General features: G+C 48.0%; 1 protein-coding gene across 3 annotated transcripts in view; it reads right to left on the reverse strand.

The window, feature by feature from the left end:
- Nucleotides 1–17,308, reverse strand: part of GMEB1 (glucocorticoid modulatory element binding protein 1) — a 921,206-nt gene that overhangs the window by 775,636 nt on the left and 128,262 nt on the right. For all 3 annotated transcript variants that reach the window (XM_069622968.1, XM_069622967.1, XM_069622966.1), the window contains exon 2: nucleotides 6,616–6,785. In XM_069622968.1, coding sequence (XP_069479069.1) covers nucleotides 6,616–6,743 — 128 coding nt within the window. In that variant the 5' untranslated portion in view covers nucleotides 6,744–6,785. The remainder of the gene's footprint in view (nucleotides 1–6,615; nucleotides 6,786–17,308) is intronic.

Genomic DNA, 17,308 nt, shown 5'->3' on the forward strand with positions numbered 1-17,308 from the left:
CTGGCGTGACAGAGGCCATTGTGAATGTGGCACATAAGGGCCATCAAGAGATAACGAAAACCAAACAATGTGTTCGAGCTGACTATTGGTGTCAGAGTCTGCATACTATGTGACAACAGTGAAAGGTGACTCTAATCTCGTTGTCTTTACTTTATTAATTTATACCGCGCAAACCATGGACCCATAGGCTTAAGGGCGCCACTACACAAAAACATCCAACAGATCAGCAAGTAACAAGAAAACAAAGAAGAATGAGATCAGTTAAAAAGCAATGTTTTTAATTACTTCCTAAAAAGGTCTGTCTATTTAGGCCCTCTCAATTCTAGTGGGGGGAGTCCATTCCAGGATCTAGGAGCTGCATTCAAGAATGCTCCTTTACTGGCTTTAATGGTGTTACAATTAGGTAGTGTCAACTGATTTGTATTATTAGACCTGAGAGATCTTACATGAGCTTTTTCTTCAATCAGGCCTGTAAATAAGTGAGCATCTTACCCAGTCGGCATTTGTGAACAATTCACAAAAGGCGATGAAGTAGTCTTGATTCAACAGGTAACCAATGTAAGCCAAGTCGAGCCTCCAAAATATGGTTTCTCCACGCAGTACCTGTGACTACTCTAACTGCGCTGTTTTGAATCACTTGTAAACGCTTACACTCCCCTTTATTGATGCCAAACAACTGTCTGCAACAATAATCTTTTTTCGCACCCACTATCACCCTTGCAATGGTCTCGGCATTAGGTTGAGTGGTAAAGGCATGGAGATGAGTCAGGAGCTTAATGTAATAGGCAGAAGATGACACACGGCTACTGACATGAGCCTTCATGCTGAGATGTTGATCAAGAACAACACCCAACGTCTTGAACTTCTTTTGTACAACAATCTTCGTGTCCTCTAAAGTAAAGTTTTCATAGACCGGTCCTAGTTTTCTAATCATATTCTGGATACCCACTACCATAAGCTCAGTTTTCTCCCTGTTTAACACAAGGTTATTCTGAACCATCCAGTTTTCAATGATGGTATATACTTTGAGATAAAGTTAGTCTTTGTCATGGTTACCTGTGAGGAATGATACACTGAGTATCTTCAGCGAAGTTTGTTAACGCTATGCATTTTGCTCAAGAAGCGTGAAAAATGGGACCGTGAAAATACTGTAAACACATAGTTTATGTACACGCTCCTTGTGGTACACCAAACTTTAGACTTACAGAGGAGCCTCTGCCTCCTCATAGTAGACCTTACACTCCAGATTACTCAGGAAAGGAAAGAACCACTGTGCTGCCTCATTCGAGATTTTGGCGACCTCCCTTAGAATGGAATGATCCACCAGGTCGAAGGCCGCCGACAAATCCATAAGGAGAGATGGCAACCCCTTATCCAAGCGATCCACTAACCTAGACTTCAGTTCCAACAAGGCAGTCGTCCCAAACCCCTGCCTGAAACCTGATTGATGCATATTAAGAATAGGATAGGGATTACGACGGGCAGAGATCTGAACATAAGCAACCTGGTCTAAGATCTTTAACAAACATTGAGTCTTCGTAATGGGTCGGTAACTCAGCGGGTTATCATCTGGTAAACCTGTTTTTTTGAGGAAGGGTGTTATCCATGCCTTTTTAAGACCCATAGTCACCGAATTCTCTTGAAAACAGGCATTAACAAATTTGCAGATGGCGTCTACCAGTGTTGAGGAACAAAATGTGATAACTGCTGAGCATGGATCCCTTTTACATTATGTGGTTTTAAGCTGTTCTATACTAGTGGCTAGTTCAGCTGCTGTTATAGCCGTGAACCTAAAAGGAGGAATCAGGGGATTATTTACGTACTAACATTGTCCTCTCATGACCGATAGGTCTGTCACCAAATTGCCATGGGAGAGAGTGGGGTGGGTCTGGTGGGGCACATAAACTGCCGCAGAGTCCCACACTTCTATATCATTTTAATGGATTTCTTGTACAGATGGGTGGAGGTATCCTTCCCCAAGGAGATTTCTACCAAAGCGGTTATCCAATTCCTAGATGAAGTCTTAAAAAGGTAAGGTTATCCCAGTGTCATTTTGATGGCCAGCAGAGATGTGAAAGTTTCTCTCAGAGAGAGGGATAAAACACAGTTGCAGCTCAGTGTGCTACCCCCAAACAATGGCATGGCTGAAACCTTCAATAAAAGGTAATTAAGGACCGCGTACGCGGGGCATAGGCTAATGTGTCAGTGAAAAAGTTATAGCCTCTGATTTTCACCACTGTTCTATATAGGGTCTGCTCCTTTTGTGCAAATTACACATGGGAAGCCAGACACAATAGTTCTACCACTCTAGCATAGAACCCACACACCCGGGGGGCATGTGGGGTCTATGCCAACTCAGTGGACCTGTCCGACAAGATCAAAACACACCAGTTTGACAATAATGGACGCATGTGGAATTTTGATAGGGTGACCTCATCCTCACAGGGTTAGCCCACAGAGGTTGCAAGGTGACAGTTGTGAGGAGGGAGAGAGGGCCGACCATCATACATAATCAGACTGCCAGGTAACGGCTATTAGGGTGTCATTCCGCAAGGCTCTTAAGCCATCACAACACCATATAGGCTACATGTGAGGGTCAGAAAGGAGAGGCGACACAAAAGTTGTAATGTTTTCTACATTAGTCATTTTTATTAAAAGAAAAAGGGGTCTTATCCTAGAGAGTGTCCCTGCCTATAAAACTAAAGCAACCTGTGTGTCCAAAATATATCTGGCCCTCACACCAACATAAACAATCAAAAAGGTGCAAGGTAAACGATTTTCAATTTAAAAAGTGTGTAAAATTCCAAATGTATAATCCCAACAAAACAATCCTTGTATCGAGGGGTTGATTCCCTTTCCTGAACCATTTCAGGAATGCAGTTGAAAATGTTCGGTTCCAACAATGCTCTGTTAAAGTTAATGAACATGTCTCTTTTACATAATACTTTCCTCAGGATGGCAAAGCAAATGCCTTTTCCAAAACACTGTTTGGAGTTTAGCAAAAAGGAAGTCGTCTACTTTACAGGATGGCAAAATGTTGATTTGAACAACTGCTTGAAATGTCAAAGTTGCTCTTTCACACAACTGCTCCAAAAGGATGTCTTGGTATACTCTCCTACCAAATGTCTTTCCAAAAAGGGTTCACTGCCTGATGGGCATCTTTCACCAGCTCTTTCTACAATGCTCACTTTCTTCCAAGTATAACAGTTGCAGCTCTTCAGTGTTTATATCTCATTGACTTCAGATATTACTTGTTCCAACTTCCCCCGTATTGCCATCCTATTTATGAGGGGGTTGTTCAATTTCGGTCTGTTAACTTCTTTCTTAGTATCCATTGGCTTTTGGCAATGCTTGTTCCAATGTTCCCCAAATTGCCTTTTCATATAAGGAGATTTGTACAACTTTAGCCCTTTAACTTCATTAGTGTCTGTTGGCTTATGGCATTGCATTTTCCACGGTTCGCCAAATAGATATTCCATAAAAAGGAGATTTGTACTAATTTTGCCCTTCAATTTTACTTGGTCGATTTTCAAAATAATTACACAAATGTTCATAAGTTTGTTTGCACATCCCAGGGCCCCCAACCTCTCTGGGTCAACTCATGGGTGTAACATGCAGGTTTACTGTTGGGCAGGCTTCACCTGTCAGGTAGACTCATACGGTACACGCGTCCGCTTTCCACCTACTCGCTGATGGAATCACGGCAACCCACAGGACCGCGTCTTCTTTGGTCTCACAGCGGCTGTCTTTCTTCCAGCGGTCCCTCCAGGGAACTCACTGCGGGTTTACCAGACTCCCGCTCCTCCGGTAAGGTACGCCTCCAGGCGGTTACCTATAAGCATTTGGCTCTTCTAACATGGCTCGTCTCCATGGGTCAGCCTCCTCCTTTGGGTCCGCTCCTCACTTTGCATTCTCCGCTTCTCTCCCTCTCCCTGTTTTTAAGTGATCTTCAGGTTTAAACGTCCCGCGCCGCTGTTTGTGAACCCGACAACTAGACCGCATGTTGAACTTGATGTTACTTTCATTCCACATTGACTCCTTACTCTTAGTCTCAGTGCTTGAGGTTTTCTGGGACTGGAGTCTAAAGGAATTTTAAACAGTTATATTGTTGGACATCTTTGTTTAAATAACCATGTTATGTTATGTTACTTTACATTTAAATAGTGCATTACGCATCATTAGTATGATCTCAAGGCGCTGGTAGGATGAACGCCCTCGGAAACCATAGTTCAAGTCAGTAGAGAGAGAAAGAGAGAGAGAGAGAGAGTCATAAGGTGCGCGGGTGCACCGGATGTGTGTGCAGCTGGTGTTGCACTTGCATGATAGCTGCTTCTTAGCGGTAGGTGTGGTGGTTGGGAGATCAGGAATATGTGTTCATTCTGGTTGGTTGATACCCAGACTGATTTGTGGCTGCGCTAGGCCTGAGGAGACGCATAGGCTAGCGGGTGTGCTGAGCCTGCTGTGTAATTAGTATGATGTGGAGTATGTGGCGGGTGTTGGTATGAGAACAGCTATACCAAATGTGTCATAGTATTGCTGTGTTCTAGTTGAGTGGTGGGCTTATAGGAGAGAGTAAGCGTGGTGATGAGCTATGGTGGTTTTCAGTAAGGTACATGTGATCGGGCGAACATCTGAACCATTTATTCTATCCGTCTATCCATCCACTCCGTCCGTTCAGTCCACTATACATTCCATCTACTCCATGCTTGCCATTTGGTCGATCCACTCAGTCCGATCACACCATTCCTTTGTGTCCGTCCATTCCTTTTGATCCACCCACTCCAACCAGCCCACGCACTCCCTCCATCCAACTCCATCATAAACAATAGATGTTTGTGTTCATGGGGTGTTATGTACACAAAAGAGTGAATGGTATTTTATCTGGAATAGTTGGAAAAAGGGGTTTTCAGGGTTTTACCACTGAAAGGTTCTGAATAATGACATGTCATCAGGAACTTTGGAGTTATAGGGTCATCTTCACAGGACAGAGAAGAATACCACGTCTCTCCTGTTGGAGTCACCACTTCTCTCCGACAGCCATCTCCTCCAATGTGATCCACCCTCAGAATACCACTCCCAGGGTCAGGATCAGGTAGTGGCTGTCTTTCCCTGGCCACATGGGAGAAGACATTAGGCTGGGGGATCAGTGACTCCTCCATAGGATTCATCACTCTACATCATTCATGGAGTCAAAATGTCCCCACTGAGGCGAGCAAGCAGGTATGTTCCCAATGGATATCTGCTTCCAGCCCATCAAACATCCACACTACCTTAGAGACTAGATCAGTCACTGTTAAGAGAGAAAGTGTGTGGCATGTGACTGTCTCGGATGGTGTGGCCTCATGAACGGAACACGGCCAATGAGGTGCAAGCACAGGGAATATCGCCGAGGTTGGAGGGGTCTAAGTTGTTAAGAAATTAATAAAGTTGAAAAGCCTACCTAGTGTCTCCTCTGCGATAATTGCACTATGGTTCAAGCTGTTGTGGTGTATTTTTATTCTTGGAGTCATGACCTACAACTATACACAGTCCAAATGTGTGAGGCAGATGCTACAGCAAAAAATGCAGGTTTCTTAAGTGAGCACATATTTTCAAACATAACATCCAGATTCAAAAAACATCTAGAAATTGTTATCTTTATGATATGATATTGTATTTATAGCGTGTGCATACACAAGTGTTTCAAAGTGCGACAGGGGAGGGGAAACAAGGTGGGGGGGAAACAAGGTGGGGACAAGACAACGATCTTACTAGGCCCAGTAACATTGAGATCGCGCAAATGTCTCCCGCTCCTCCCCCCGTCCCGTTTCTTCTTGTGGTACCTTGAAACATCATTTGCTGTATAGGCGTCCTACAAATATCCAATACATAAAATAAATATACATTTATTCACACAGGAAGTTTCTGGCAGAAATGACATTCATATCTGCAGGAATTATGTCAGATATTATCTCCCCAGCTCTTGGTGCATCTGCCTTACTTCCAAAGAGAACTAGCAGTACGTAGAGACACACAAAAGTTATTTTGTGGCACTTGCCTATATATAGACAATAAACCAATAAATACAAGCTCCATCTATCTAACCCCGGGTCTTTGCCCTATATGCTCCAAATCCCAAAGCTCCCAAGAGACTGCAAACTAGCAGCCCACTGGAATGGAAAGAGGTTTTTATTTTGCAGTGTCAGGAAAAAACTTTACTTCGTCCACATGTGGCTGGGTGGAAAGATAATGATTTAAGATGATGCAATATGTAACGTAGAATCCCAATCCCCAAGGAAATCAGACTGAAAATGAGCAGACTACAGTATGTAAGAGCCATGAAATGGGCACAATTGATTCAAAAAAACATTCAGACAGGCCCAAACTCTCCTGGAAGCACATTCGGATTCAACTCCTCAAAGAACACCTTGTTATCCGACGATTACTAAATCCTGGAAAGAGCTTCAACCTTTGTGCCATTCCTCCAACTCCCCTTTATGTCAACCCCCCCCCACCACCACCACCCTCACTTATCTGTAGAACTCCAGTCTATTGCTCTCTTGCTTGGATTTATTGGTATAAATCACCTATGCACATACAATTCGTGCCTCACTTTCTTCATCAACTACTACTCACCCTTGCTGAAGCGGCTGCAACTGTAAGATAACTTGCGTCTTAGCATCCTCTGGATTTTCATCTTCATTTCCTTCACTGGGGACGACTACAACCTCTCCTACAGGAACGTTGACTTCGGCATTCGCCATTGCTCACATGGAGGAAGGTCAAAAGGTAAAAGTGCCAGGAGACTGCCAGGAAAAAACAAAGACATTAATCAGATACACATTTTGTAGCGGTCACGTTCTACGGTAGCATCCAGGTGAACTGATGCTCATTTCAATCCACACTCCCCGTTGGGAAATTTTGAGTCACGCTAAAAATAAGTAAGTGCTGGAAGAGGTGAAGAAGCTAAATCAACTAATCAAATACAGAAATCAAAGTTGTGAAACTTGCATAAGGCATCGAACATTCTGATGTATACATGGTCTTCATTTTGAATGTAGGTATATTTTAACTCAACCAGCACACCATTGCCAGTTTACATTATGCCAAGATACCCCACCATTCACTGCCAGTTTACAATAGGCCCAGTTACCATATCATTGCCGAAGTACTCAGGTCATGGTTAACCAGTTTCCATTATGCCCCATTATTTCAAAAACACTTTACCCCTACTTAGCACATTGTTGCCAGTTTCTATTGTGCCCAATTCGAACATCATGGCCCTTTTACAGTACAACACTTAGGCCATCACACAATCCGAGTATGCCAGTACATTCCAGATTAGCCAGAGTAAATTTCCAGTTTTCTCAATTCTAGTGGATGTACTCTCTGCACATTCCATGTATAACAATCACTTAATATAATTCAGTTTTGCATCAGAGATTGTTCCCAGTCTGATAACCCCAAACTATAAACCCAGGATAAATACCAAGGATATCCCCCCCATTTAAATAACCAAGTATTTTTTCAGGTTGGCAATGATCTAATAGTTGTATTTCTTATGTCTAAATATATTCGCGGTTTCCTAGTGTTCTTCCAATGACAACACCATTTTTTTTTTTTTTTTTTTTTTTTTAAATGTATTTTATTTTATAACGAACACACGGTGCAACAGAACATAAATAGAACACATCAAGCCACAACAAAGGCCAAACAACAGATATGAAAAAGAAAAAAAAAGAAAAAAAAACAGAACAGAATTAACTTAACAATCCCCTTCCCTCCCCCCTATGAGCCTGTAGGGTGTCCACCATCATTGTCCGTTCCGTGTGGTGGGGTTCCGACGCTCTCAGATCCAGCCGAGGTCGACCCCGTACTAAACAGTTCAGCCAATAGCACCTTCCATGCCGTGAGGGAGCTCACCTCTTCCTCCCCTCCCGCCCTGCTGGCCTCCCACCATGCTGTCGTCTCGGCGGCAGCCCATTTCTGGAGGTCACGCCACCATACCTCCACCCGTGGCCTCTGACAATTCTTCCATCCCATGGCTATTCTGCGTTTGGCGAGTACATAAGCCAAATCTTTAAGCTTCTCCACGTGCCGAAGCTTGCGCGCCCTGGGGTACCCTCCAAGCAAACAGGCCCAGGCCGAATCTATCTTAAGTACAATGCCCCTCCCTGCCAGCTTCTGCGCTACTTCACTCCAGTAGGTTGCAATCACAGGGCAGGCCCAGAACATGTGAATCATATCAGCGTTCTCTGTGTTACACTTGGGACACGCCTGGCGCCCAGTGTCTCGAAATCTGGAAATTCTCAGGGGGGTCATGTATGCCCTATGCGTGATATATAGTTGTATCTGTTTAAACCTGGCATTCCTCGATACTTTTTTGTGGTACCCCAGGGCGCGCTCCCACTGCCCATCCGCCATCGGGGCCCCCATCTCTGTTTCCCATTCCAACCTCAGGTACCCCAAATCCTTCCCAACCTTTGCCATCAGCATATCGTACAGCCTGGAGACCTCATGCCCGCCCTCGGATGCGTCATACATAATCTCCAGCGTCGCATCCGGCTCGTCAGCCAATACGGTCTCGGGCCAAGTGCTCCGGACCTCCCTGATCACTCTGTGGAACGTCATGTATTGCCCCGTGTGCAGCCCCGCCCCCGCCTCTAGATCTGCGAACTCCGCCAAGGCCCCATCCTGCCAAATGTCACCCAAAGTGACCAGCCCCACTGACTCCCAGTATGTTCGCAGGATGGCCCCAAGCTGTCCGTCTTCCCTTGCCAAGGCCACCAGCGGCAGCTGCGGCATGCACGGCAGGGGATCCCCCATCATCTGGCAGGCTCTCGCCACATGTTCCTGCCCAACGCTAGCATCTTAGGACGCCCCCTCATCCATGTGCTGGATGCCCAAATAATCTCTCGCAGGTAGAAGGGGGAGCAGTCCTTTCCCAACAGTCTGTGTTCCGGGGTTTCGTCGTCCGAAAGCCACTTGGCCACGTACTGCAGCTGCGCTGCCACGTAGTAGGCCTCGAAGTTCGGCAGCCTCACGCCGCCTTTCTCATAAGCATTCTGCAATTTCCACAATGCGACCCTGTTACGCGTGCCCTGCCATAAGAAATCTCTACATACCCTATGTAGTCTAGCAAAAAACCCCTTGGGTATCATGTATGGAATGTTATTGAAATAATGCAGCAGCCTAGGTAGCACGACCATCTTAAGCATAGCACCCCGGCCCATCATCGCTAAGGGTAGTTTCTCCCAAAACCTCATGCACTTCTCAATCCTCCCCACTGCCAATTCAGTATTGTGCCTGTGTTCCTCCCCGGTCGTGTGGTATACGTCTATGCCAAGGTACCGAAAGGTGCTCGTCGCCCATGGGATCCGCAATACTGGCAACCTCTCAGCCGGTATCCCCACATAGCCGCCCAGCGGGAACAGAGTGGATTTCCGAGGGTTGACCGCTATGCCAGAAAGCCAAGCAAACCTCTCCATCACCTCCAAGACATATTGCAAGTTCTCTTCAGGGTATTGGAGGTACAACAGCATATCGTCGGCATACAGGGATATCAGATGGCTCTCCCCCCCCACCTCTATGCCCACCGGGTCATACTGTTGCCGGAGGTAAATCGCCAAGGGCTCAAGGGCCAGGATGTACAACATTGGGGACCAAGGACATCCCTGCCTGGTGCCTCTACCTAACTGCCACCTGTCCGACACTACTGCCCCCGTACGAACTCTGGCTAGAGGCGCGCTGTATAATAATTCGGCCCACCTCCTGTACCCCGGCCCCATTCCGAAGTGATCCAGTGCCGCCAACAGCCACGGCCAACGAACAGAGTCGAACGCCTTGACCGCATCCAGCGCCACTATCGCCATTTCGCCGTCCTTGCTACATCCCCATTCGACCACTCTGTGTAGGAGTCTATGGTTGTGGGTAATGTTCCTGTCCGGGACATAGCCCGTCTGGTCAGGGTGAATCAACTTGCCTATCACTCTCCTCATTCTAGCCGCCAAGACAGCTGTTAGGATCTTGCTGTCCTGGTTCAGCATCGACAAGGGTCGATAGGAGCCGCAACCGTGTCCCGGTGTATTGTGCTTGGGGAGTGGCACTATGACCGCTTCCCTGAGTGATTCTGGTAGCTGTCCCAGCTCAAACGCCTCATTAAACATGTCCAGCATGGGTGGGAGTACCTCTTCCCCATACGCCTTATAAAACTCACTGGGGAACCCGTCCGCCCCCGGGGCCTTGCAAGTGGGCAGCTGTCGCACTATCTCTCTGAGCTCTTCCAGAGTGATCGGAGCATCCATCTCCTCTCGCTCTTCATCGCTGATTCTGGGCAGGCCTATATCCCCGAGTACTTCATCTATCTCCTCTCGGCTCCCCCCTTCCCGATCTTCATACAATGTTTGGTAGTATTCTGCGAATGCCCCATTTACCCCTTCTTGCGTGTCGATCTCCGCACCCCCTTCGGTGATGACCGATCGGATCGGAGCCCTAGGGGTTTCGCTCTTATATAGCCAAGCGAGGAGCCTGCCTGTCTTGTCCCCACCCGCATGCAACCTCTCAATGTACTTCGTATAATTCAGGTTACAAAGTCTGTCCCAGTGCCCAGAGCACCGCTGCTGCAGCTCAGTAACTACTTCCATATCCGTCCCACCCTTCTCCAATTCTTTTTCCAGCTCGATCTCGGCCTCTCGCAGGTCGGTCAGGATTCCGCCCATTAATCCCTTGGACTTCGCGATAGCAACTCCCCTCATCACCACCTTAAAAGCCTCCCACAAAGTACCAGCCGACTTGACACTCCCTGTGTTCGACTCAAAGTACGCGACTATCTCCTCCCTCATGTCCTCCTTGAATACCGGATCCCGTAGCGCTTCCGCCCGAAGGCGCCATGTTGGAATCCGTGCACGTGGGGGGCGCAGCCGCCATTGCATGATTAGGGGCGAGTGGTCCGAGAGGACCCTCGCCCTGTAGTCAATCTGTTCACACTCCGTAAGAATGTCTGGAGAGGCAAAAAAGTAGTCGAGCCTCGTGTGCAGTTGGTGCGGAGCCGAATAGTGCGAATACTGCCTCCCACCCGGGTGTCTCGCTCTCCACACGTCTACCAGGCCTAGATCCGTTAGCAGCGACTGCAATACCTTGGCCGCTGGGCTGGGCCTAACCATTTTGTCATCCGACCTGTCCTCCCTGGGGTTAAGCACACAATTAAAGTCTCCACCCCAGATTACAGTGCTCCCCATCCCTTCACCGAGTCTCGCGCACAGTGTCTTAAAGTAAGTCACTGTGTCCTGGTTGGGCGCATAAGTGTTTATGATACAGACAACTCTACCTTCCACAATCCCCCGAACCATGGCCAGCCGCCCGTCCGACTCCACAACCTCCCCCAAGAGCTTGAACAGGACATGTGGTGCAACCCAAACCAGCACACCCCTGGCATACGCAGAGAATGTGGATCCAACCACTGTCCCCCTCCATTTTCTCCGCACCATTTCAAGTTTATCCCGTGTCAAATGCGTCTCCTGTAACAAGGCCACGTCTATCCTCTGCCTCTTCAAATACAACATGACCTTATTACGCTTCAGGTAGCTATTCAACCCTCTAACATTCCATGTCAATACCTTAAGGTCTCCCATGATTTATCCGTAGCTCCCACTTCCCCCTCTGGTCTGATCGCCTCCCCCCAGTCCCGACTACTTCCCTTCTCAGTTTCTTCCCCAGGCTCACATAACAACTAACACCCCCCACCCCCCTAACCCAACCAACTGCCCAGCTCCATCCCTGGATCTCAGGCATCCCCGTGTCCGGTTCTCTCCGGAAGCCCGTGTAGAGAACCCGACACAGTGACTAATCTAAACACACACTGGGGTACGAATAAAACGGCCCTCGGATGCCCCCTACACATCTATATCCGCGCTCGCGGACCATATTCGAAACAGTTAAAAAGTGCATCCCCATCACAAAGTGGCAAAGACTATATTCCAGTCCAAATGTTCAAAGTCAGCCGGGCCCACTGTTTCACTTAACTCTCCCTGCTCCATCCGCCATCTGCTCATCGGGCTCCTGCGGGCAGTTCTGCGCATCGAGCCATTCCATGGCCTCCTCAGGGGTGTCGAAAAACAGCGTCTTAGCCTTGAAGAAGACCTTAAGTTTGGCTGGGTAGAGTAACATATACTTGAAACCGGCCGTCCGCAGGCGCCTTTTGACCGCCCCAAAGTTCATCCGACTGCGCTGCACTTGTAGAGTGTAGTCGGGGTAAGCAGTGATGGTTGCCTCGCCTCGCCGTATGGTGCCCCCTTTACGAAAATGTTCCAGAATCTTCTCCCGGTCTTTGTAGTTGAGGATCTTGGCGATCACGGGCCTGGGCGGATTACCCGGCGGTGGCCTTCTGATCAGGGCCCTATGTGCCCTCTCCACTGCAAATCCCTGCGTTAGGGCACCTCTGGTGATCTCCTGCAGCAGCAAGGTCTCAATAAAATCTGTGGGATTCTGGCCCTCAGCTCCCTCCGGTAGGCCCACAATCCGGATGTTGTTTCTGCGGGCCCGACCTTCTGCCTCTTCAGCCCTGCTTTCCAGGTTGCCTACCCTCTGTACCAGGGCATGGATCTCTCGTTTGTGCGCGGTGCATTCCGCCACAGTCGGGCCCATCTCCTTCTCCAGGGTCTCTGTGCGCTCGGCTAGGGTTCGCACATCTTGCCTCAGGAGGTTCACGTCCTCCTGTACCGCCCCGACCTGTAGTTCCATCGCAGTTTTCAGTTCGGCCACCGCAAGTTGGAGTTTGGTCTCCCATGTCGCCTTCAGATCTGCGATCGCTGCCAGGACCTCCTGGTTCGTTCCTCCTGTGGCCATCTCCTTGGGCTGGGCCTTCTCTTTGCTCCTGGTCCCCTCGGTGCCAGGCGACGTCTTGGCAAATTCGTCGAGCGTGGGCTGTTTATTCTTCGCCCTCAGGAGCTTGCTCGACATATCTTCGATCAGGAGCGTCCCTTCGATCTCGCTTAGGCCCCAGGCCTGGGGGCACTATGTCCCCCCGTCGCCACACAGTTTCAGCTACCTCCAGTCAGGCTTGCTCTCGCTGGATCGCGCTGAAAGTGAACTGAGGGAATCGCCTCCAGAATCCCGGTCCCCGATCCTTTGTCCCAACATCAGGCGACGGCAGCCATTTTGTCTGCCGGCGAAGCTCCGGCACCAAAACTTCTCGCGGCTCCTGAGTACACAAGCGCTGCACAATCCCGTGTGAAAATGCATCCACATGTGCAGCCGAGCTTCGCATTTACAGTCATCACCGTCTATGCCACATCGTAGCGGTCGTTGCGCGGATTCAGCCGGATAATGTTCGGATCAGCGGGAGCTCCCGTTCAGGCACGTCCTTTCACATGGCGTCCAAGCCACGCCCCCAATGACAACACCATTATTCTCGAATTTGACATCCAGGTTTCCAGTCTACACAGTCCTCGTATACCTCTATTTGGACAAAAGCACAGTATAATCTCGATTTCACAATCCAAGCATATTCCTAGTCTGAAAAGGTCTATATACGCTAAATGTAACAATCCCAGTACAATCTCAATTGGACCATTCCAGAAAAGTCTCTGAAAATACCAGAGACTGTACAACCAGAGTTGGACAATCCTTGGATACTTCATATTTTAACCAGTATAGCCACAGTGTGGCAATAGCAGTAAATTGGAAGTCTGTACAATACCGGTTTGATCATTACTGAATACTCTCATTGAATAATTCCAGTATGTTACAAATTTTGCAATCCAAGTAAACTCCTATTTTGACAACCTCAGTACATTTTCACTTTGCACAATCCTAGTATATGTCCTTTCAGTACTCTCCAAATGTGACAGTGCTGGTGTATTTCCAGATTAACTATATAACTTTACAGCAACCTTGCAAAATCCTGGTTTGAAAATGCTGGTTTTCTCTCAATTTGGAAATGCCAGAATAAACAGTTTGCCAAGCCCAGTTTGTAAAATTCAAGTATATTCCCAATTTGATACAACATATATACTCCTAGGTCACACCACATTCCTAGTTTTACTATTGCGATTAATCCGATGGACTCCTCCAATGTGGCCAGGGGACGGCAGCCGGTACCCGGTCCTGACCCTGGGGTTGGCTGGGTGATAGAGGATTACATAGGGGTGAGGGGGAGATACCCAGAGTCCGTCGGGTGAGGCGCAGTATTCCCCTTTCAGGATAAATCTGCCATTTGTAACAGTATAATGGCGAAAGCAATATCTTCCCACTTTCCCCCATAGAGAATATTGGAAAGCATTGGTCACATCCAAAAGGTCAACTCTCAACTACCCTGCCCTGCAAAATTATCAGAGACCCTTTTTCCAGCTCCACATACGCTTCATCCAAACAGTTTGCCTTTAAAATCTACTGTTCCCACAATCCCCACAACACTGGGACAAAGAAAAGGAGATGGGACGAAGAAAAGGTGAGGGGTGATGATGATCATTTCCCCTAGTCAGCAGTCTAGTCCTTCCTCAAATCCTATTGAACAAAACCGATATAAAAAGGAGAAAGACTCGGGAAGTGTGTGAGGCTCTTACTGGAGGACCTGGATGCAGAATTCGTGTCACAGAAGGGAAGGAACTGTGAACTGCTGTTTGGGCCAGAGGAGACTGCCAAAGGGGAGCAGAGGATTGCTGGAGGAGCCATGAGGACCAGTCTGCCCCTCCAGAAAGAAGGGGCACCCATGGGACTTAGCAGGGTGCTACACCCCAAAGTTGACAGCAGGCTTTCTCACAGAAAGGGAAGCCAGGGAGAGAGATTCCTGTGCAGGCAGCAGCAGGAGCAGTGCAGGAGAGGATGTTTAACCCATGCTAGACTCATGAACGCAAGGCACATGGACAGGTGTAGTGGAACAAGGAAGGCCACCGGGACAGAAGGAGAAACACCACGTGCAAGCAAGAAGGGCCGTGGAAACGTTGGGAGCCGAACATGAGCTCCTGGATGTTAGGCTGCTTGAATAGACAGCATTCCCCCATTGCAGGCCAAAAAACGTGTGACCGCGGAGCCACGCAGGACACTAGAAGCATGTGCGCAGACTCCAAAGGACCCACACTGCAGAGGAACGAACAGAATCGGAGACACTGGAAGGAACCAGTGATTCTGCCCAAAGCAGGTAGGGACCCCTTGGCGTTGTGACAAGTGCGCCATCAAATGTGTGAATGGTACGAAATTGCTGATGCAGAAAATACCCAAATTCTGTTTGAATTCAGTCAAGGCAAAGTACAAATTCACTACCCAATAAGACGAATGTTTGAATGCAGACAAGGAAAAGTACAAAGGCAAACTCCCCCCACCCCCACATCAAGTACAGATGCATGAGGTGGGTGCCAGTGTGGGGGGAAGTTTTTGGGCAAATGTTACCATAGACAGATATACTAAGATCCCCACAGTGTAAGCTATTGTGGTGTAGCTAGAGAGAACTGTGAAACGCACAAGAGATGTCTCGGCAGGGGAGTAAACTAGGCAGTTGGAAGCAAAGCCTGAGAGAGGTAAAACAGGAAGAAAAGAAACCCCTCACCTTGTGAAATTTTGCACAGCTCTTGGCAGGCGAAAACACCAGGCAGCTGAAATTGTATAAAAGGTTCCTGATAGCGAAGTATACCAGGTGACCTGGCAGGAACAAAAAACATACGAGAAGTCCTAGCAGGCGGGTACATCAGGCATCTGAACTTGTATAAAGATTCCTGGCAGGGGAGTATACCAGGCGATCTGCAAAGTTACAAGAAATACTATAGAAAGACTGCTACAGAACCTATTGCTTAAACAGGAACTTTGTGAGTCCAGTGAAGACACAAATGAACTGTTAGCTAAAGAGATATTTTTGCCATCCTATTTCAGAATCCAGGGGCAGAGGGACCACCCTCTGGACCCAAGGGTTTTTTTTTTTACCTTGGAGAACATTTTCATTGGAGTCATTCTTAAACTTTTGATTTTGAACACTTTTGGCAACATCAAGATAAAGACATTTCCTTGCACGCCTTACTTTTTGTTTATACTGTGAGGGTCAGGATAGGGCGTTTTGGACAAAAGGACTGCTTTTCAGTTACCGACATCCTGACACAGACAAATCCTTTTTTGGTTTCTAGGTAGCGAAGTTCCCCTCTAGAATAGGTCCAGTGAGGCCTCCTCCCACCCCCCCAAACACATTTTTATTTAATAAATGTCTTTAACCAAAAACATGACTACTTTGTATCCGGCTTTCATTTCTGACTCCCCCAGGTATGTTCCCAATGTGTCCAATCACTTTAGATAACAGTTTGGCAAAACTAGTTTTACCATTTTCCACTTTTGCCCCAGCTCCACGGGTGAGTAGGACGGTTTCAGGATCCTCCCGGGCCTCTATCTTGGATGAAATTGCTGCGTGCTTGTAATTTATTGGGCCGCTGCCCGTGCCGTATCCCCTTTCCCCGAACCGTTTAATTTCCTGATTCCCTCCCTCCCACCCCACCCGTTCCCTTGATTGGCTGCTTCAGCGTTTTACCCTCCTTCCTTGGGCAGCCCTTCTGCCTGGCAACCCCTATTGCCCTCCCCCCCCCCACCTTTCCTCTTCTCTCCTCTCCCTACTCACTCTATGGTGCTCTCTATCTCTCCTATCTTTTCTAACTGCTTCTTTATCGACGCTCCGCCCTCTGCAACTCATCCAAAAGAGGACTGCGAGACTTGTCCTTGGCCTCAAGCCCAAGGATCGTGCCTCTCCAGGACTGAAATCTCTGCACTGGCTCCCAGTAGCCGCGAGGATGAAGTTCAAAATCCTCTGCATTGTCCATAAGGCCTTCTGAGGCCAGGTCCCTCAAAACCTTCAACTCTCTCTTCCTAAATATCTTCCTTATCGAGCTCTTCACTCATCCGCCTCCAACTCCCTCAGGGTCAGTCGCTTCTCCAAACAATGAGTTGGTGGTAGATCACTTCTGCTGGGGCCTCCCTCTGGAACAGCCTCCCTGCCTCTCTGAAACCAGAGGAGAACCATCTCCAGTTCCAGAAGCACATCAAGACTCATATTTGCTTCTTCTTTCTCTCCTCTGCTTCCCTGCTGATGATCTGGTTGAGACTAAAACTGCACTGGTTACCCGACTACCCTCTGATCTCGGGCCCAGGTCCCCTTCCCGCCAGTTGCACACCTGCACTGCCCCCCTGCAACCCCTTGCACTTAGGGACTGTTTCTGTATCCCTACAGTCCCCTACCAGCACTTGACACCTGATGTCTGCCCTTACCCTTGCACCTGCCACCAGCTGGCCGCACTTTTTATTTATTGTCTTTATTTTATTTATCTTTATTTATTTACGGTTATCTTATGTACTGCACTGT

The sequence above is a fragment of the Ambystoma mexicanum genome, chromosome 11, assembly GCF_040938575.1.
Source record: "Ambystoma mexicanum isolate Mex_15411 chromosome 11, UKY_AmexF1_1, whole genome shotgun sequence".
NCBI classification, from domain to species: domain Eukaryota; kingdom Metazoa; phylum Chordata; class Amphibia; order Caudata; family Ambystomatidae; genus Ambystoma; species Ambystoma mexicanum.